Source organism: Stegostoma tigrinum, chromosome 13 (genome assembly GCF_030684315.1).
Source record: "Stegostoma tigrinum isolate sSteTig4 chromosome 13, sSteTig4.hap1, whole genome shotgun sequence".
Taxonomy (NCBI): domain Eukaryota; kingdom Metazoa; phylum Chordata; class Chondrichthyes; order Orectolobiformes; family Stegostomatidae; genus Stegostoma; species Stegostoma tigrinum.
In genome coordinates this window covers 77,342,152-77,364,159 of record NC_081366.1, presented here as the reverse complement: position 1 = coordinate 77,364,159, position 22,008 = coordinate 77,342,152, and the positions used below count along the sequence as shown (strand labels likewise).

Here is a 22,008-nt window from a genome sequence, read left to right as displayed (position 1 = left end):
TAAGATGCTGCTTGGCCTGCTGTGCTTATCCAGCTCCACACTGTGTTATCTCGGATTCTCCAGCATCTGTGGTTCCCATTACCTCCATCAACTTTCCCTTCTCTGAGAGAAACAGCCCCTTTTAATCCACTTAAATGAAGTCCTCATTGCTGGAATCATTCTTAAAAATCCAATCTACATCCTCTCTGAAGCCTTTCTATTCTCACTGAAGTGTGGTGCCCAGAACTGGAAGCAATATTCTGACCGTGGCCAGCCCAGTGTTTTATGAAGGTTGGTTGTAAATTCCTTTCTTATGTACTTTGTCTTTGTTAAACTCAGGATCCCATCTGCTTCTTGTTCCAGTCTCTCAACCAGAACAGCCACCTTAAACAAGTTACACACATATACCCTCAGATCCTCTAGCCCAGCATAAACTTAAAACAGCAGCACGGATTTGAGATTGTCGCTCCTTATTCAGAAATCTTTGTTTCCTGTTTTCTTTCTGCCCTTTGGAAGTCGGCTGAGTAAAACAGTAAAGGAGACATAAATGGTTATGGGAGTCAAAACGAATAGTATATACAACTGAATCAGCAAGTAAATTTGATACCCGCACGTGTGCACTTAAAACTAGAACTGACTTGAAGTCACTAAACAGAATCCTTTTCGTCAAATAGCCAGAATAACTACCAAACATATAAATTCCAGAAGTAGGCCAATCAGCCCCTGTACCCTGTAACACTATTCAATAAGATCACAGCTGATTGGTTTGTGCTCCAAATTCCACATTCCCATCTACTCCAGTATTTTGATTGTAACAAGAAACTATGCACCTCTGGCTTAAAAATTCAATGACTCTGCGTCCTAGGGCAAAGAATTACAAAGGTGCACAACCCTTAGAAAAAAAAATCTCATGTTTCTTAAAAAAAAGCAACACCTGATTTTAAACCAATGTTCCCCGACTCCTGTTCTGGACTCACCCACAACAGAAAATATCATTTCCACATCCATTCAGAATCTTCTGTACTTTGGTGAAGTCACTCCTCACTCTCTAAATTCCAGAGGAAACAAGCTCAGTCTATCCAACCTTTCCTCAGGAGACTAATTCCAGGTCTCAATCTAATGAACCTCCTCTAAATTGCTTCTGGCATACTTTCCTCCTTCCTAAAATAAGGCGACTAAACTGCACACAGCATTTGAATGTGGTCTCACCAATGCCCTGCATAACTGAAGCATAATACCTTAACTTTTATGTTCAATTTCCTTGTAATAAAGGATAGCATTCCATTAGCACTCCCAAGCCCAATATAAGCTTCAAAATGCAAAAATTCGAAAGGCTTATGTCAGCAAATGTTCACCTATGGCCTCTTCATTGGCTAATATACAAGACACTACATCCTTTCAACTCTAAAGCCAGACAATATTGAATTCCCTGGGCAATTCTGAATAAGTACTTCTTTTCTGAGTGTCCTAGTGTTACTAGTTACATTAATCACAATGCTAACGACATACTAAACAGAAGACAGAGAAACAAGTTTGGCAGGGAAAGAATCAATTATATTTCATGACATTCTTCAACTTGATTCTTAAGATACAAAAATAACATGATCATTATGTGTCAGTGACTTCTTTGGTACACTTTATGGTTGTTACAAGGTCCTCTCTCTGAAATAACTTTTTAGATAAAATGCAAGAGAGATTTCAGCTATACTGACAAATTCTGATCACATCTTTACACTTTCGGTGCGAAGTGCCATTTTGCCATACTGTCCTAATTATGTGGATCACTGTGGGAATTCAGCTATGCGCTCTCCACAGACATCTTGCCCATAATAGGTGATTCATCCAGATAGTGCTTCCTTTCAACCCAATCACAAGCTCTTAGGACATAAGAACTAGGAGCAGGAGTAGGCCATTCAGCCCCAGGGCTCCTGCTCCACCATTTAATAAAATCATGGTTGACCTCATTTCAGCCTCAACTCCACTTTCCTGCCAGTTTTCAACAGCCCTTCAACTTATTACCAATTAAAACTGTCTAGCTCCTCCTTTAACAGGGATATATTCCAACAGTCTAGAGATAAAACTACTGAATAATCTTTACAGTATTCACAATTTAAGCAAACCAATAAACAAATAGGGCAACTCTCAGGTAACCAAAACATCAACAAATGGAAATGTCAGGAACAAGATGTTTGATCAGACAGTGATGGGGACAGATCTCAAATCTCATTTGAACCAGGTCTTCATGGACTTCTTGTGTTTTCAGTGCTTGTTTCAGATCTCCAGCAGTACTGAGCACTTGAAAATTATTGTGAAGACGATGAGTGGATACAGTTTAGATATGAATTGGACAGGGCTTCACCAAATAAAATACAGGACTCCACAAAATATTCAAACAAGCTTGAAGACTTGAATTATCTAATGAAATATTGTCCATCAACATTTCTGATCATTCAGTCAAGCATGACTAGACAGGCGTGTTGATAACACATAATGATCATTAGTTCCTAAAACAGACATGCACTGATAGCAACGAATCGTTTGGAAGTATCTCTCTAAACACAGATTCCTGACTCATTCTCATTTTTAACTAATCACAACAAAGCATTTAAAATAGAACAAGTTTTGATTTGCCTACACCACCTTCTGAACACAAGTTTGAAGGACTGCACAGCAAATTAAATGGAATAATGCAATCCCAATTTAGGCAAATCTACAGGAACTTCACTGCAACACCCAGTAAAATTATTCTGAATTCCTACTTTTGTGTGTTTCATGCGATGTCATATACTTGATGTTATGCAAAAAGAAACCTCACCGCAGGAGTCCAGAAAAGCCCTCTGGCCTTCAACCAGCCATTGTAACCAGACACTTTGTAATCTAGTCTTTATCTCCAGCCATCTAAGTAAACTCCACCAAATTACTGGTGTAATTTAGAAATTGATCTTCGAATGGTGCAACCTCAGAGAGCAAGCATGCACATAGACAGACAAAAACACACTGCATTGAGCTGATGTCCCCCTTAGCCTGGACGGCTGCGGGCGCGTTTGCAGCAGCAGCTTCTTTGTTGTTTGTTTGAAACGGAGTGTGAGAGAGATTGTGTGTGTACACACACACACACACACACGCACGCACACGGGGGGGGGGGGGGGGGGCAACGCCAGTGTGTGTTAATGCGTCCTTCCACAAACAACAGACCCCAAGGTGATGGAAAACTGCTTCAAACACAGCCCGAGGCTGAAGGAAAGCTGCTACAGGAGTAACAGCAGGTCACTACAGGGTTGTTTGTGTTGAATGTAGAGTATGCAGCACCAAGTGCAGACACTCACTAACCCCCTGGTTATCTCCAACAATGGGGTCGGTGGCGGGGGGGGAGCTTTAAGTAAACGTGAATGGCGGCGGGCTCGCCATCTCCCTTCACTTCCCTGAACTCTTTCCTTCTGCTTCCATTGAGGCTGACCCTCCCCCTCCCCCCCCCCCCCCCCCCGGGGCCTGCAATCCGACCCTTCCCCGCCCGCGCCCCCCCCCCCCCCCCCCACACAACCCCCAAGGCCGTGAAGCCTGCCCCGCGTACTCACCGTCAGTGAGGGGCCCAGGATGACGGCCCGGATCAGGCCAGCGTGCCAGTCCCGCTCCCGGAGAGAGGCGGACGCTGCCTGGCCGGGCCGAGCGGCCCCACTCGCCGAGTCCCCGAACAGGCACAGCAACCGCTTCCCGATCAGCTCGGTGCCCGCCGCCGCCATGGAGGAGGGAGCGGGTGGGGAGAGAGAGAAGAAAGAGGCTAGGGAGAGGGAAGACGGGCTTCGTTCCTTTTTCTCACAGGCAAACGGTCAGTCTTCGAGAGAGGATCACAACGACTCCGCCATTACACTTTCTGCACCGCCACTGCAGCCGAACCCACTGATGCCCCCCGCCGGAGCAGCGCCGCCGCCTGTCCGGAGGATCGGCACTGCAGCTCCACGGGCAGTCACAGCGCCGCCGCCTGTCCGGAGGACCGCCGCTCCCTCGCCACTGGCAGTCACAGCGGGGAGAACCGGCTCTGCGTCACCACGGGCAGTCACAGTGCCGCCGCCTGTCCGGAGGACCGCACTGCAGCGCCACAAGCAGAGCGAGCGCTTCGCGTGTTCCGTTCCAGTTTGCAGCATCAGCATCGTCGGTCGGGGTGTGCAGCTTAGAAAAGGTTGTGTTGAGAGAAGAACTGCACCTTGATGCGGTTGGCAGGTGCATCAACAGCTTGCATTTGTATAGCGCCTTTAACATCTTAAAATAACCCAAGGGATTTCGCAGGAGCCTGAACAGACCAAAATTTGACAGCCAGGCACAGAATGGGCTAGAAACAGAATATTGCAAATGCTGAAAATCTGAGAAGAAAAATCAAATACCCGAAACTTTTTCCTCTCTGGAAATGTGACCTGACCTGCTAAAGCCTTCCAACATTCCTCTAGACCCAAGCCTTGGATGGGAGATCGTCTGGGAATACTAGCTACAGTACCAGGGGGTTCTTGAGGTAGTGTCCACACCTGGAACCCAGGAGATCTGTGTTCAAGCCCTACCTGTTCCACGGGTTTGCGATAACATTCCTGAGCAGGTCAGTTAGAAAGCATCCAAGACCAAGCAATTAGTAGGATTAATAGAACCAGCCAATGTGCAAGCAACAATAATTGCAGGAGAGTGGAGAGCTCAGAGCAGTGCGGTGGGTTACTTAGGTAGGATAGTGTGAGGCTGTGCAGGGATTTTGGGAACAAGGACTAGAATCTTACAATTCAGACACTGCCAATCCGGGCCAACAAGCACAGGCATAATGGGTCAACAGGATATGGTGTGAGATAGGTTCCAGGTGAAGCGCTGTGTCCCCTGGTAAACAGAATAATCTCGTGCTCTCAAAGGTCTTTCATAATTTCCAAACCTTCAGGAAAGTGTATATAGCTTAAGTCAACTTGGATATGCTTTATAAAAATGTTTTAATATTGTTGAAAAATCCATTAGAGAGAAAGATCCCAACATTTCCAGCAAAAACAGTATGATGGTGATTGGGTTACCCTTGTTAACCTGTAAAGAAATCATACAAAGCTCGAAACATTAATTCTATTTCTCCCTCAACATATATTGCCAGACCCACCAAGTTTCAGCAAGGGATTTATTTTGGATAACCTCAAGTTTATGGAGAATTGGACCTGGAAAGTTGGATGGATGAGTGCTGGATGTAAAGTCTGAAGGTGTGAAAGCCGCGACTGAGCAGATGAGCTGAAGCAGAGACAGATTCAGATGTCGTTACAATGTGGAAAGCATGGTGGTAGCAATGGCCCAGATAGGTGGTCAGAAGTCTAGCTAGTCAAAAATATTAAAACAACCAAGTTACTAACAGTCTAGTTCAGCCTCAGACATCTGCCAGGAAGTGAGATAGAAACAGTTACTAAGGAATGGATTTGGCAGCTTTGGTTTTCCCAATATTTAGTTGAAGTCAAACGCTCAGAATTTGGCGTACACTGAATGAACTGTGACAAATGTTCATATGTGATGAGAATACACACAAAAGAATGTCCTGATATGTCATTCCAGAAGAATTTCAATTGTACAATGAACTGAAAGTGTGTATAGGTGGAGGACAATTGTTGGATAATTACATGTAAACACCTTTTTCAGTGCAGCTTTTTCTTGAGTTAATTTGCTTGGTTAGTCTCTATTGGTTTCCGAAGAAGATGAAGCAATGGTGCAGGGGACCAATAGCAGGTCCACGCAGTTTTCAGGAGAGTGGTACATCTGTCCTGAGTGTCATTTTGTGTTTACAGTCATGCGTGCAACCTTGGAGAGTGGAACTCCTTGTGTCCACTTGTATATGACAAGGAGTCTTGGAAAAACTCATGGGCATTTTGGTTTTGTTAGGATGGTGTCCGACAACTGTGGTGGAAAAATGCAAATTGGAGTTCCCACCGAATGCAAACCGAAGTCCCCACCGAATGCAAACTGGAGTCCCCACCGAATGCAAACCGGAGTCCCCACCGAATGCAAACCGAGTCCCCACTGAATGCAAACAGGAGTCCCCACTGAATGCAAACCGGAGTCCCCGCCGAACGCAAACCGGAGTCCCCACCGAACGCAAACTGAGTCCCCACTGAATGCAAACCGAAGTCCCCACCGAATGCAAACCGGAGTCCCCACCAAACGCAAACCGAGTCCCCACCGAACGCAACCCGAGTCCCCACTGAATGCAAACCGAAGTCCGCACCGAATGCAAACCGGAGTCCCTACCGAATGCAAACCGAGTCCCCACCAAACGCAAACCGGAGTCCCCACCAAACACAAACCAGAGTCCCCACCGAATGCAAACCGGAGTCCCCACTGAATGCAAACTGCAGTCCCCACTGAATGCAAACCGGAGTCCCCATCGAATGCAAACCGGAGTTCCCGTAGAATGCAAACCGGAGTTCCCGTCAAATGCAAACTGGAATCCCCACCGAATGCAAACCGGAGTCCCCACCGAATGCAAACCCGCGTCCCCACTGAATGCAAACCGCAGTCCCCACTGAATGCAAACCGGAGTCCCCACCGAATGCAAACCGGAGTTCCCGTCAAATGAAACCGGAGTCCCCACCAAATGCAAACCGGAGTCCCCACCGAATGCAAACCGGAGTTCCCGTCAAATGAAACCGGAGTCCCCACCAAATGCAAACCGGAGTCCCCGTCGAATGCAAACCGGAGCCCCCACTGAATGCAAACCGGAGTCCCCGGCGAATGCAAACCGGAGTCCCCACCGAATGCAAACCGGAGTTCCCGTCGAATGCAAACCGGAGTCCCCACCGAATGCAAACCGGAGTCCCCACCGAATTCTACTGAGAAGCTCTGGTCCGAAGAGTTCCTCTTTATTGTGGCGCAGACATGTATTCAGGCCAAAAGGGCACAGACTCACGTGAACAACAGCCAAAGCGTGAGGTGAGGCTGTAGAAGTGCGCTGCATTATTGCAGGACATGAACACATTAAAATCAAGCTGTGTAATTCACAAGTACAGGCAAGGTTCCTACTTGTTTCGCAGCCTCGGCCATCTTACAGATCATATGACTGATTGGGAAAACATTTTATAGCCATGGGGGAAGTCCCAACTCCAACTGACATTTCTAGCTCTTCAGTTCCCATGAGGCGAGGGTGTCTGCTGCAGTGCTGTCCTCACATACTCTCAGCCTTTCTGAAAATACATGTCTATATCAAGTCTACGATCATGAGGAGTGCGTGGTGTGCAATTTTCCATTGCATTGCCAGAGCATCTCCGAACTGAAAAGGCTCACTTAACGTTCCATTCCTCCATCCTCCCAGCAAACTAAAGCAAAACCATTCTTCCATGCACACAGTACTTGGATACATACTCACATCGCAACACTCCATCTTCCAGTACTGATTGAAAATCTTTGTTGCCACAACGCTTCCCAGTAAAAATGAAGATTGTTCAGATCAAGCAGCATCTCAGGAGCACAAAAGCTGACGTTTCGGGCCTAGACCCTTCATCAGAGAGGGGGATGGGGAGAGGGAACTGGAATAAATAGGGAGAGATGGGGAGGCGGACCGAAGATGGATAGAGGAGAAGATAGGTGGAGAGAAGAGTATCGGTGGGGGAGGTAGGGAGGGGATAGGTCAGTCCGGGGAGGACGGACAGGTCAAGGAGGCGGGATGAGGTTGGTAGGTGGGAAATGGAGGTGCAGCTCGAGGTGGGAGGAGGGGATAGGTGAGAGGAAGAACAGGTTAGGGAGGCGGGGACAGGCTGGGCTGGTTTTGGGATGCCGTGGGGGAAGGGGAGATTTTGAAGCTGGTGAAATCCACATTGATACCATTGGGCTGCAGGGTTCCCAAGCGGAATATGAGTTGCTGTTCCTGCACCCTTCAGCTGGCATCATTGTGGCACTGCAGGAGCCCCATGATGGACATGTCATCTGAGGAATGGGAGGGGGAGTTAAAATGGTTCGCGACTGGGAGGTGCAGTTGTTTATTGCGAACCGAGCGGAGGTGTTCTGCAAAGCGGTCCCCAAGTCTCTATTTGGTTTCCCCAATGTAGAGGAAGCCACACCGGGTACAGTGGATACAGTATGTGCAGGTGAACATCTGCTTAATATGGAAAGTCATCTGGGGGCCTGGGATGGAGGTGAGGGAGGAGGTGTGGGGGCAAGTGTAGCATTTCCTGCGGTTGCAGGGGAAAGTGCCGGGTGTGGTGGGGTTGGAGGGGAGTGTGGAGCGGACAAGGGAGTCACGGAGAGAGTGGTCTCTCCGGAAGGCAGACAAGGGTGGGGATGGAAAAATGTCTTGGGCGGTGGGGTCGGATTGTAGATGGCGGAAGTGTCGGAGGATGATGCATTGTATCCGAAGGTTGGTGGGGTGGTATGTGAGGATGAGGGGGATTCTCTTTGGGCGGTTATTGCGGGGGCGGGGTGTGAGGGATGTGTTGCGGGAAATGCGGGAGACACGGCCAAGGACGTTCTCGACCCCTGAGGGGGGGATGTTGCGGTCCTTGAAGAACGCAGACATCTGGGATGGGTGGGAGTGTAGTGGAATGCCTCATCCTGGGAGCAGATGCGGCAGAGGTGAAGGAATTGGGAATAGGGGATGGAATTTTTGCAGGGGGGTGGGTGGGAGGATATGTATTCCAGGTACCTGTGGGAGTTGGTGGGCTTGAAGTGGACATCAGTTCTTCCTCTCACCTATCCCCTCCTCCCACCTCTAGCCGCACCTCCATTTCCCACGTACCAACCTCATCCTGTCTCCTTGACCTGTCCGTCCTCCTTGGACTGACCTATCCCCTCCCTACCTCCCCAACTATACTCTCCTCTCCACCTATCTTCTTTTCTCTCCATCTTCGGTCCGCCTCCCCCTCTCTCCCTATTTATTTCAGAACCCTCTCCCCATCCCCCTCTCTGATGAAGGGTCTAGGCCCGAAACATCAGCTTTTGTGCTCCTGAGATGCTGCTTTGCCTGCTGTGTTCATCCAGCCTCACACTTTGTTATCTTGGATTCTCCAGCATTTGCTGTTCACATTATCTCTGATCATTCAGATCAGTTCATTATTTGTTATGCCAACTCTTTCAATCTGAGACTATCGTAACATGAGATTACAACATACAAAAGAGGCATAAAAGAATGGCAACACTTGAGAAAACTCATGGAAAAAATTTCTTTTTCCACATACTGGTGTCTTTCATGTTTACAAAGTCTTGCATCTCACTAAATACCAAGTGGTATATGCCTCAACCAAAGGAAGGGGATAAAGCTACAAAGGAATATTGATTGGAGGTTCTATCACAGAAGATACCCTACCTACAAATATCCACATCCCTGCGTCTACAGGATCATGAAATTTGCATAACCTTCACCATCTTAAAAAGCTGTCCAAATGTTGTTTAGGAAGTTTGCCAACTGATATCTGAAGAGCTGCTGCCTGCTTATGACAGGAGATGGGTTTGATTCCAACACCCAAGGTCACCATTACATTAATTTCTTGCCACTTCAGTTATTCTAAGCAACAGAATATGATCTGTGCTAGGTTAGCCAGGTTTACTGTTTGTGATGCCAGGAAAAATGGACACTAGTCTTCGCTGCTCCAATGAATTGTACAAGTCAAGAACGAATCACTGGACTCAGTGAAAAATGTCAACTTTTTGCCGAGGCAGAATATGATTCCACTATCCGTTCTGGCAGTGTATCGCACATTACAGCTACTCAATGCATTAAAAAAACCCCTCACCTCATGGAGGTAGTTCTATTTCAGCAAAAATGTGCCGTGTCGCAGATTGTTGGTAGTTTCTTATTTTGTTCGTAATTGCTACTTTGTACAAATTAAACTCAGTCAGTCTGAAGACTCAGACTGAATCGTTGCTTTGTGGTGCACAGTGGCACCAATGGTGTGGGCTCAATTCCCACCAACACCAGCTGAGGCCTGGTGACCCTCAGGTTAAACTCACCTCTCGTCATCTCTGTCTAATGAGAGAGCAGCCCTGTGGTCTATAGATGGGCTTTGAATGTTCAGTTAAAGACTCTGCTGGGCACTAAGACTCCTTTCCCTCACTTTAAGGATACGTCCTACAGAAATGCCCCACAGCTACTTTTATTATTTCCAGGAAGTGGATGTCACTGGTCAGGCCAATACTTATCGCCCATTCCTAACTGTCCACAAGACACTTGAGAGTCACATGTAGGCCAGACTAGGTAACGATAGCAGATTTCCTTCCCTAAAGTGAACCAGATGGGTTTCCCCCACAAACGATATTTTCATCAGCATTATTAGAAGCTTTTTTTTCCAGATTTTTATTGGATTCAAATTCCACCATAGCAGAATTTGAACCCTGGTCCAGAGAACAGCACTTGAGCCTCTGGATTAATCATCTATCACCTACTCCGCCAGGCCATGAACTCCCCAGTATTTGACACTGGCATCCAGCTAGACAATTCAGCAAGGTAACCACTGTCCCACAAGCAGCAAGTCTGTATTGTGAAGCCTGTCGAAAAGTTAACTGATGTTTCCAGATTCCAAACTTTCAGAGTAGAGAGTTTACTGTGTACTCCCAACCTCATGAGCTGTGATTTTGTTCATGGAATCTGATCAACTGCCTATTGAAAATCCAGACACACCAGATCCACTTGTTCCGCAACTCTGAACTGCCCTGCGGGTGAAAACCTTAAAAACACCAACAGATTTGTAAAGTTTCCCTCTCACAAAACCATGTTGACTCTGCCTGACCATGGGAGAATTGTTTAGGTGCCCTGGTATGACATCCCACAAGTAGATGTTACACCTGATGTCAAGTTAGTGCTTGCTTTCTGCTTTACTTTTTGAACATAAAGGTTATGTTATTTTCAAGATCATCAGGACACCTATGGAATTCAAAATGGTCAAAACCATCTCTTTAACCACCTCTTTTAAAAGCCCTTGAATCCCTCAGAGGAATTGCTAATTTTTCATCCTATCAATTTTTCAAGTACTATTTCTTTATTAATAATGATTGCTCATTCTTGCTGGATCCTTGATTCACATTCTAGACTACTAGTCCTATCTAATGCCCAATGATTTACTGACAAAGGTTATGAATGCCTCAGTGTTTTCTCCCTGAAGGACAGGGCTCTCTCCTTGTATCCCTGCTAGTTTATTTGTTTCAAACTGGTATCTCAATGTCACTGAATGTATTTAAGTTACATCTTGATGTGAGTAAGGTGCTTACAGATATTTTTAAATTGACCTGCTCAACCATGTTCCCATACACTTGTGAAATAGATGAGAATTGAACCTGGTCCTTCTGGTTCAGAAGTAGGAACACAGTCACTGCACCAGCAGAGCCCCTAAACAAGTGCAGAATCACCCCCAGCTATTCTGCCCAAACCCAGGATTGAACCAGGCACCTTTTAGGTCACTTCCCCAAACCCCCCGCCCCCGTCGTTGACCTGCTCAGAGGTGCTATTGCACATCTCTGGAGTAAACACTTGACCAGGGGGCCTCTTGGCTCGGAGGTAGTGACACTACCACTGGACTACAAGTGCCCCTTTAGACTAATGCATTCCAAACTGTAGAGGTGATGGCCTAGTGGTGTTATTGTGGGACTGCTACTCTAGGGACCGAGATAATGTTCTGGGGAGACTGGGTTTGAGTCCTGCCACAGCAGACAGTGGAATTTGAATGCAATAAAAAATATCCAGAATTAAGAATTTAGTGATGGCTATAAATCCATTGTCAGAAAAATCCATCTGGTTCACTCATGCTCTTCAGGGAAGGAAACTGCCATCCTTACCTGGCCTGGCCTCTGTGTGACTCCAGACCCACAGCGATGCGGTTGACTCATACCTACCCTCTGGGCGATAAATGCTGCTCTAACCAGAGGCACCCTCCTCTTGTTAACGAATTTTAAAAAGAATTCAGCTGACACAAGTTACTTGAATCCTTCCCTTAAATTTGTTAATGGGATGAGAACATCGCTGGTCAGGACAGCATTTATTGTCCCATCCCTAATTGCCCAGAGGGCAGCTCAGGATCAACCACATTGCTGTGCGTCTGGGGTCACATGTAGGCCAGACCAGGTAAGGATGGCAGTTTCCTTCCCTAAAGGACATTGGTGAACCTAATGAACCTAGTGCATTCATCCTATGTCATGGATTTTGAGAAAGTAATCATTGAAAATCCCCCTCCCACTCCCTGGGTGAAGTGTCCATCTTGGGCCTCCTCCAGCATCGAAATGACACCACCCGCAAACTGGAGGAGCAGCACATCATATTCTTCCTCGGTAGCCTACAACCCAATGGCCTAAACGTGAATTTCACCAACTTTAAAATCTGCTCACCCCCGGCCTCATCCCATGCCCAACCCTCCCTCTCACCCGCGCCTCCTTGACCTGACACAACCTGTTCATCTTCTCTCCTACCTATCCGCTCCTCCCACCTCACTGACCAATCCCTACCACTCCCTAACTCCACTCACTTGTCATCATCCCATCTACCTTCCCCAGTCACACCCCTCCTCTCCCTATTTATTTCAGAACTCCCTTCCCCCTCCCCCATTTCTGAAGAAAGGTCCCGACACAAAACGTCAGCTTTCCTGCTCCTCTGATGCTGCTTGGCCTGCTGTGTTCATCCAGGTCCACACTGTGTTATCTCTTATTATTGAAAATGTTTATTGTTTGTGCTAATCTTGATTTCAAACCCAAGTTTTTCTTTTAAGGTTCCCAATTCTTCTGATATTTCCTCACTTACTGCAGCACCGATAGAGTCTATTTTACATATTGCTTCACCTCTGTCCCTATACTTTGATTCTCAATCTTGTATTTTTTTTTAAAAACCATGATAAAACATTAATTTGATAAAGCTTCTCCTCTCCTCCAAGTTGATTGGGTGGCACGGTGGCTCAGTGGTTAGCACAGATGCCTCATAGTGCCAGGGACCTGGGCTCAATGCCATCTTCAAGCAACTGTCTGTGCGGAGTTTGCACATTCTCCCTGTGTCTGTGTGGGTTTGCCCCAGTTTCCTCCCACAGTCCAAAGATGTGCAGGCTAGGGTGGATTGGCCATGCTAAACTGGCCATTGTGTCCGGGATGTGTAAATTAGGTGGATTTTCCATGGGAAATGCAGTGTGAGGATACGAGGGTGTGTCTGGGTCAGTACAGACTCAGCATAGGGATTCTATGATTCCATGACTGATTCTTGACCTTTCCTTTCATGCCTCAATCCAGTATTCCTGCCCCCAATCAGCTGGAACCCTCTTCTCAATGCCACTTGACAGAAGTGTCTGGGTGTGGGAGTGAGTGTGTTAGGTGCTTTTTTGAGGATCAGTGTGGATTCGATGGACCATAATGACCTGCTTCCACACTGTAGGGATTCTACGATTCCGCGGTTCGCCAGAATCTGGCAGTCAGAGAATAGCTATCCTCTGGGTCCTAAAGTCATGGCTCCCAGGAAGATCAGAGGAGAGGCCAGGGATGTGGTTTCAGGGCTCAGTGCCCCCTGAGTGAGGAAATTGTACGTGTTCCCCTGGAAGGCAGGGCCTTCATCAATGGTCTCAAGAAAGTTTCCCAATGGACCTTCGAGCCTGATAATTAATCGCTGAAATAACAATAAAAGTGAGACTCTGGAAAACATTCCCATCATTTTCCCTTTTCCCCACCTCCAAGGAAGGAAAATTCAGGTCAATAATCATCCTCCACTCCCTGCTGCCCTCCTCTTGTTTCCCTTGCTCCCTTCCTGACTCTGGCACTCTCACTCTCTTTGTATTCGTTTCATATTAGAATTCACTTTCCTTCCTTTACTACACTAATGGCTCAGCTTCTTCCTCCCAGTTACTTCTGATCAATTTCCTCATCCATATCACAGCTGAACAGTACACACCACAAACACCACTCTGAAATACTTTGCCCTGCAAGTGCTGGTTCTACTCTCTATTTCCTCTGCCCGAGCGCAGTCCCCACTTCTCCCTTCTGTAATCTCACTTAGAAAGTCCCTCCGCCTCACTTCTCCTCTTTGTCTCATCCCCAAACTGTATGTGTGCCTGATCCTCAGAAGCTAGATTACCTAATGTCCCATAAGCCCATCATATTAGAATGGACCACCAAGTAAAAACCCCATAATTCCTCCAACGTGAACATCAGTTTACAGCCCCCAGCTCATTATTTTTGATGTCGTTCTTTGCTAAAAGCAGTCAATGGTAAAACTGAGAATACAGAATAAACGCAGAAACACTTGGGCCAAAATTGCATAATGTTGCAACTTTCCTACAGATCTACTTTGTTCAATTGGAAGTCACGAATTTCCTAAAATGGTGAGTCAATAAAATGTGAATTTTTACAGTGAATGCCGTGGCAGGGACAATGGTTCGCTCGTTAGTTGCTAACTCTGTGTTAAACATCACTTCAAGTAGCTCTGGAGCCCCCTATTGATGTGACTACTCCTGCAACAAATGTGTTGCTTGTGAAGGCGATAAACTGAGAAAGTCAACTATTTCATAGAGTGACAGTTGCACAGTACAGAAACCAACCCTTTGGTCTAACTTATCCACGCCAACTAGGTATCCTAAATTAATCTAGTCTCATTTGCCAGCATTTGGCCCACATCCCTCTAAACCCTTCCTATTCATGTACCCATCCAGATGCCTTTTAAATGTTGTAACTGTACCAGCCTCCACCACTTCCTCCGGCAGCTCATTCCATACATGCACCACCCTGTGTGTGAAAAAGCTGCCCCTTAGGTCCCTTTTAAATCTTTCCCCTCTTACCTTAGACCTATGCCCCTCTAGTTTTGGACTCCCCCGCCCTATGGAAAAGATCTTGACTATTCACCTTATCCATGCCCTTTATGATTTTATTATCTTTAAGATCCCCCGTCAGCCTCTGATGGTCCAGGGAAAATAGCCCCAGCCTATTCAGTCTCTCCCTCGAGCTCAAACCCAACACTTCCTTGTAAATCTTTTCTGAACCCTTTCAAGTTTCACAACATCCTTCCTACAGCAGGGAGACCAGAATTGAATGAAATACTCCAATAGGGGCCTAACCAATGTCCTGTACAGCTGCAACATGACCTTCCAACTCCTACACTCAATGTGCTTAACAATAAAGGCAGATGTGCAAAATGCTTTCTTCACTACGCTGTCTAACTGGGACTCCACTTTCAAGAAACTATGAACTTACACTCTAAGGCCTCTTTGTTCGGCAACTCTCCAAGGACCTTACTGTTAAGTGCATTACGTCCTGCCCTGATGTGCCTTTCCAAAATGCAGCACCTCACATTTATCTGAATTAAACTCCACCTCCCACTCCTCAGTCCATCTGATCGAGGTCTCATTGTGCTCTGAGGTAACAAGGTGTAGAGCTGGATGAACACAGCAGGTCAAGCAGCATCAGAGGAGCAGGAAGGCTCTGAGATAACCTCCTTCGCTGTAAGCTACATCACCAATTTTGGTGTTGCCTGCAGACTTACTAACCATACCTCCCATATTCACACCCAAATCTTTTTCATGGACGTCTCCCTTCTTTGTGCCCTCTTGACAACAGTGTCCATTCCTCCTTGCTTTTTCCAATTCTCCTCCAAGCAGCGGCATGCAGAGATTCCAGCCATGAGCTGCTCCATCCCAGTGCTCTCTGTTGTAGTCCATAATTTCTTTTATCCCCCAGGTATAGAGCCACGGGCAGCCAGGAGGTTGTGACTCAATTACTAATTCAGTATACAAAAGGGCTTTGAGTTTATTGCTAAATTAATTAAATGAACATGTCCATGCCATTTCAATGGCTTAGTAATGAGTACATACTGCTGAATTAACAACTCCAGGAGCTCTGGGTCAGTCCCCTTGCCTTGCTAAGAGACACTGAGTTTGCGTCTGAGATCGAACAGGAAAACTGTTCAGTATTTTTTTCTCCCGCTGAGCTTATGTTGTCCAGGTCTCACTACTGTCGAAGAATGTACAGCAAACACAAGCTCAGTAGAGCAATGGTTTGGTGTTCTCTGTCACATTGCTGTTGTTCCAAAATTTCTCATCTGTAACAGCTTCTTGGATCTAACACATTCTGTCTTTGCAATGCATGTGTTCATTCCAACATCGAGTAACAGATTGCTGGTGTTGTGTTATGCCACATGTCGTTATACATTAAGAAACAGGCTCTTGTTAATATCACCGTCTGATAGTTTATAACCTGAGGGTTTAAAGATCTCATCCTTAATCTTACACTGAGATCACTTGAAGCATGACACACTCCTAGAAGCCTGCTGCTCTGTGTAACTTCATCACTGAATACCAGACCAGACACTCAGTCTGAGGAGTGTTCTGCTTGTGTATAATTGTTAGCTGTAACAAATGTTTATTGCACTCTTAAAATCCCATGTTATCCAGGCCCATTTCTCTGTCTGCTGGGCCTGATGGCAGCGGCAGAGGAGGCAGCGTACGGGATCCTGTGTCCTCTCATTTCTTTCTTTGTCCCCCCTACCCCTTCTTTCTCCTCAAACTTACCTGGCAAAGTGAGGTCTTTGGCAGGAGGTGGCTTCGATGGGCTCCAGACCAGCTTCAGTGGCTACGATATCAGCTGGGCAGCCTGTGAAACCTCGAGCAGGGCACTCACTCTGAGTAAATTGGGGCCCAGGCAGGGGCTTGGCAGGGGCTGGGAATCCCAGAGCGGGCATGCTGTGGCAGCAGAGAACAAAAAGTTGGACTGTCTTTAATTATCTTGTTTTATTATTTTTTATGCTAAATTAATGAAAGCGGCACTGATGTCCGGGTGCCGTTATGTGCTTTCACTGTGTTTTATCTTGAATACACGTGACAATAAAGGATTTTCTACTCTTCAGCATCCTGTAGAGGAGATAGCACTGCAACATCAGGTAAAATGACCTGTTGGAGGCTCTATCACATTTGCTGGTGGTAGTGAAGCCTGGATCTACGCAGATCTCCAGCCACCTGTCTCACGCTGTCAATACTGATCTACTATGGCAAAGTCATAGACCATGGTTTTAACCACCATGATGCTAATGGTCAAACAAAGCTCTTTCAAGACCATAAACAATCTGTCCATTTGCCACGTAATGTGCTCATCAGCAACGGGAACAGAAATTGCTGGAAAAGCTCAGCAGGTCTGGAAACATCCATGGAGAGGAATCAAAGTTAATGGTTCAGGTCCAGTGACCCTTCCTCAGGCATTCTTCAGAATGGAATGCCAGTGTGACACTCCCAGTGGAGACTAACCCTCTAATTTGACTTTGGTTTATCTCTACTGTCCAGAGATAGTAAGAACTGCCAACACTAGAGTCAGGGATAACACAATGTGGGGCTGGAGGAACACAGCGGGCCAGGCAGCATCAGAGGGCCAGGAAAGCTGACATTTCGCGACCTTTCTTCAGAAAATACCATCTGTCCATCAGCAGTCACCTTCTGTAGATGCATTGAGGAGGTATAACAGTAGCAAATGGAGAGAAATGACAGAGCGTCAACACGAGAACAAAACCATTGGACCTAAGATGACGCTGTAAGTGGCGACTTGTAAAATTTTCACTGTATTCATTGCAGACCTCAAAGTGCTCCAATGTGGACCCTTGCTGTTAATTGTCTTGAGGAAGGCAAATCACATTGAATCAATTCAGCACACAGCTAATGTTCTCCAGGGGCTTAACAGACCATCACTGCTCACATAACTGGATGCCTTGCTGATGAAGAAAAAGTAAGCCCTTACATGAATGATCCCATTCCTCAGCCAGTCTTTCTGTTTGTGATACAGCAACGCACCTAAGTGCCCTTTAGTTATTCAGCCCTTGCAGAAGAGATGAAGAGTTATCAGTTTAAATCGTAATGCTTTTAACAAACATGTCACGTCAAGCGATTAATCTGGAAGATAGAGGATAAAGTAATTAAGGTGATTGCATTTGAATGTGGTCCACAAAGCTTTACCTTGAAAGAGCAAGTTAACCTAAAGTAGAACTAATCCAAATTCACACCCTAATTAATATAGTTAATTTAGAATTAGAATTAGCTTTATAGTCACATGTACTGACATGAATACAGTGAAAATTTTACAAGTCGCCACTTACAGCGTCATCTTAGGTCCAATGTACCGAGGTACAGATTCTTCAGCACAAATTCACAGGGAAAATAATTAGAAAAGTGAAGAAATAAAACGTCCTGCAATAAATTATTAAAACTGAGAAATAAGAGTTTGAAATAACGGTCCTTCCAAACCAGAGTGCACCAGTTTTCACCTCAAGGCCAGGAGTCTGGGTCCACGCTGAGGCCTGGGGTCTGGGTCCACGCTGAGGCCTGGGGTCTGGGTCCGTGCTGAGGTCAGGCTGAAGAGCAACAGAAGGTATTTTGTAGGTGATTGGCTGTTCTTGACGACTGTTCACCTTGAATATTTATCAGACTGATAGAGTCAGTATTGCATCAGAGAATGGACCATTCTGAAGTTTACACCCTGTGTAAGATTAGCAGGTTGGCAGCCAGGAAACTGTATTAGGTATTAAAGTGTAAATTTATGATTAGGAACTAACATCTAATTTTACAATTTAAGATAGTTTACTCTACGACTTGACTTATTCGATACTTTTCTTTGCACAGTGATAGTACACAGTTTACATAAAAGTTTAAAGATAGTGGAAAAGTAGGAAATTAAAGTCAAGATTGAAAAGAGCATATTTGTGACAAAAGCAGAGGCCGTGAAGATTGCATGGAAGAAACTATTTGGGTGAGGAATGAATGTTAATGTCTGTCTCGAGGAAATGAGAAAACACAGGATGTAAAAGTGTTCAGATACAGTGATAAATGCGTCACAATCAACATTGTGTCATCCAGCTAAACACCAACCACAACATCTGTAGTCACCCAAATTTCTGACATCCCAATTTTTCTAAAAAAAAATGTTTTAAACATCCATCGTTTGAAAAAAAATCTGACTAATAATAAAAGCAGCAGATTGCAAATCTTCAGAATCTGTTCTTGGGCCTTCCATTGAGACGACTGAATTTTTGGATCATTTTCAGTTATCGGACCTGAACTAATATAGCTAATATAGCAATATAATATAATTGAACTCATAACTAATATAGGGATAGTAGGAACTGCCGATGCTGGAGAATCTGAGATAACAAGGTGTGAAGCTGGATGAACACAGCAGGCCAAGCAGCATCAGAGGAGCAGGAAGGCTGACGTTTCGGGTCTAAAATGTCAGCTTTCCTGCTCCGCTGGTGCTGCTTGGCCTGCTCTGTTCATCCAGCTCTACACCTTGTTATTGCTAATAACTTGCCTGGTTGCCAACCTGCTAATCTTATACAAGTTGAAAACTTTAGAATGGCCATTCTCTGATGCAATACTGACTCCATCAGTACTATGAATATTCAAGGTGAACAGAAGGGTCTAGGCCCGAAACGTCAGCCTCCCTGATCCTCTGATGCTGCTCGGCCGGCTGTGTTCATCCAGCTCTACACCTTGTTATCTCTGATTCTCCAGCATCTGCAGTTCCTACTATCTCTCATCATCGAGAACAGACAGCTTGTCACTGGAAGAAACTACCAGTGAAAACGACAGCTTGTCTTTTATAAAGAGCTGGTCTGAAGGTCATGTTGCCTGGTCATCAGTTGTGGTGATTTGATTACAATAGCCTGCAGGGCTCCTTCGTCGCACGTTGTTGCATGCGCTTTCAAAACAAATCCAGAGCCCCGTCTAACGCACTGCCAGTGCAGTTAATACTGAGTCTGTACCTCACCATGTGGTCGCCAGCATTAGGGTCTTCTTCATTTAAAAACAAAGTCCAAAAGTTTCGAAAGGAGAAGTGATGGAGCACTCCCATTGCAGCTATAATAAATGAAGCATATAACCCAGGCCAAGTTACAAACCACTCATTGCAAAAAGCTTATCTGAGAATTTAATCAACCTAATCTAACTCAATCACCTGAACATAACCTCAGACAAGATCTTCTTTCTCATCCGTTCTCAAGATAATTAAAAGTTCGAAAACACTTTAAAATTGACAGTGCTGAGGTCCAATTCCTGGATAGGATAAGGATTTTGAACCACCCTGGAGCTCAGTGCATGCCTTTCACAAGTGACCTTATTTTGGAATGCTTATTGTTCTATAATAACAGTTCGTATTTCAGTTCGGTGTTTCCATTTGAAATGAATTGAATGGCTTTAGAATTCTCCTCATGGAGATGTGCTGCAGCCCCTAAATCAATGAAGAGTTTATATGTGAAAGAGCCAGACATTGAAGGTGCGTTTACACAAGGTACGATAGGGCATTTAAGGGACATTTAGATAAACACATGGACATGCAAGGAATGGAGGAATACGGATGAAGGCCCTGCAGAAAGGATTAGCGTCATGTTCAGCACAACATCGTGGGCTGAAGGGCCTGTTCCTGTGCTATACTGTTCTATGTTCTATGTTCTAACAACAAGAACTAGGGGATATATTTTTAAGGTAAGAGGAGAAAGATTTAAAAGGGACCTGAGGGTGCAACTTTTTCTACACAGAGGGTGGTTTGTATCTGGAATGAACTGCCAGAGGAAGTGATAGATGCAGGTAACCGTTTCACCATTTGGATAAGTATATGAAGAGGAAAGGTTTAGAAGGGGTTGGTGTGGACAAGTTTAGATGAAAGGGTCTGTTTCTGTGCTGTATGACTCGATAATAATTCATTATATTTTTGTGCACTTCTTAGAAACAGCTATCCACCATCATTATTTGGATCACCCTTTAGCTTAGTCCTCAAATAGGTTTCCTGTGACTTAATTGGCATTTCTATTGCTGCAGCGCGGAACTGGGAAGAAGTGGGAAATTTTTCTATGGTCAGCAGGAACAAATGAAGTGAGAGAAATAGTCATGGTCAAGGGTCAGTCAGTCCACATAGATGGAGTTTAGTCAGTCAGAATTCAAAAGCTGACCAGAAAATTACCAGGCTGTGAGGAGACTGTGAGACAGAGACTAGTTTTAGGTTGATCTAGCATTGAGCTGTCACACAAACAATGGGGTGATTATGTCGTTTTTGTAGCATATAATCTTTTGATATTTTTATTGTGTTGCAGACCTTATATTGAATTATACAGCCAGAAAGCCAACAGAAAAACAACATTTTGTGAAAACATTTTGCAAGTTATTTGGACAATCTCATGAGGATATAGTGTCCTAATTATGATGTAAACCCGAAGTAACTAATCTGCATGTCAGTCAGGGAGGCAGAGTCAAAGTTTGAACTGAGGTAAACAGCAGAGAAATTTTCATATCAGAGGTGTGACGTACACAGTGCGCATGCATTTAGTCTTTATAATGTTCATTCACTTACTTATTTTAAATCTGTCTCCTGTGTAAGTCACTTCAGGATGTTTTCCCGAATAAACTTGTTGCAAAAGTGCAGGGTTTGTTGATGTTCAGATATTCAGCAGATACAATCAGGACGGAGTTGCCCTGGGAGTCCTCAACATTGACTCCAGATCCCATGAAGTCTTATGGCTTCAGGTTAAACATGGGCAAGGAAACCTCTTGCTGATTACCACATACCGTCCTCCCTCAGCTGATGAATCAGTACTCCTCAATGATGAGCAACACTTTGAGGAACTCTGAGGATGGCGAGGGCACAGAGTGTACTCCGGGTGGGGGATTTCATTGTCCACCACCAAGAGTGGCTTGGCAGCAGTACTACTGATCAAACTGGTCGGGTCCTAAAGGATGTCGCTGCTAGACTGGGTCTGCGGCAGGTGGTGGGGGAACCAACAAAAGGATTAGTTTCATTTCGCGTAATGCTTGGCACAACAAGAGGGAAAAACATACTTGACCTCATCCTTACTAATCTGCCAGCTGTAGTTGCATCTGTCCATGACAGTATCGGTAAGAGTGACCATCGCACAGTCCTTGTGAAGACAAAGTTCCGCCTTCACATTGAGAATAACCCCCATTGTGTAGTGTGTCACTATCACTGTGCTAAATGGGACAGATTTCACACAGATCTAGCAGCTCAAGGCTGGACATCCGTAAGGTGCTATGGGCCAGCAACAGCAGCAGAATTATACTCCAGCACAATCTGTAACCTCATGGCCTGGCATATCCCCTACTCAACCAC

The 22,008-nt window shown here is 45.4% G+C and overlaps 1 protein-coding gene across 2 annotated transcripts in view; it reads right to left on the bottom strand.

Moving 5' to 3' along the window:
• LOC125458176 (lysine-specific demethylase 3B-like) overlaps nucleotides 1-3,862 on the bottom strand; it is a 113,574-nt gene extending 109,712 nt beyond the window's left edge. For both annotated transcript variants that reach the window (XM_048543148.2, XM_048543149.2), the window contains exon 1: nucleotides 3,555-3,862. In XM_048543148.2, the coding sequence (XP_048399105.1) occupies nucleotides 3,555-3,719 (165 nt within the window). In that variant the 5' untranslated portion in view covers nucleotides 3,720-3,862. The remainder of the gene's footprint in view (nucleotides 1-3,554) is intronic.
• Between the last annotated feature and the right edge of the window lie 18,146 nt (nucleotides 3,863-22,008).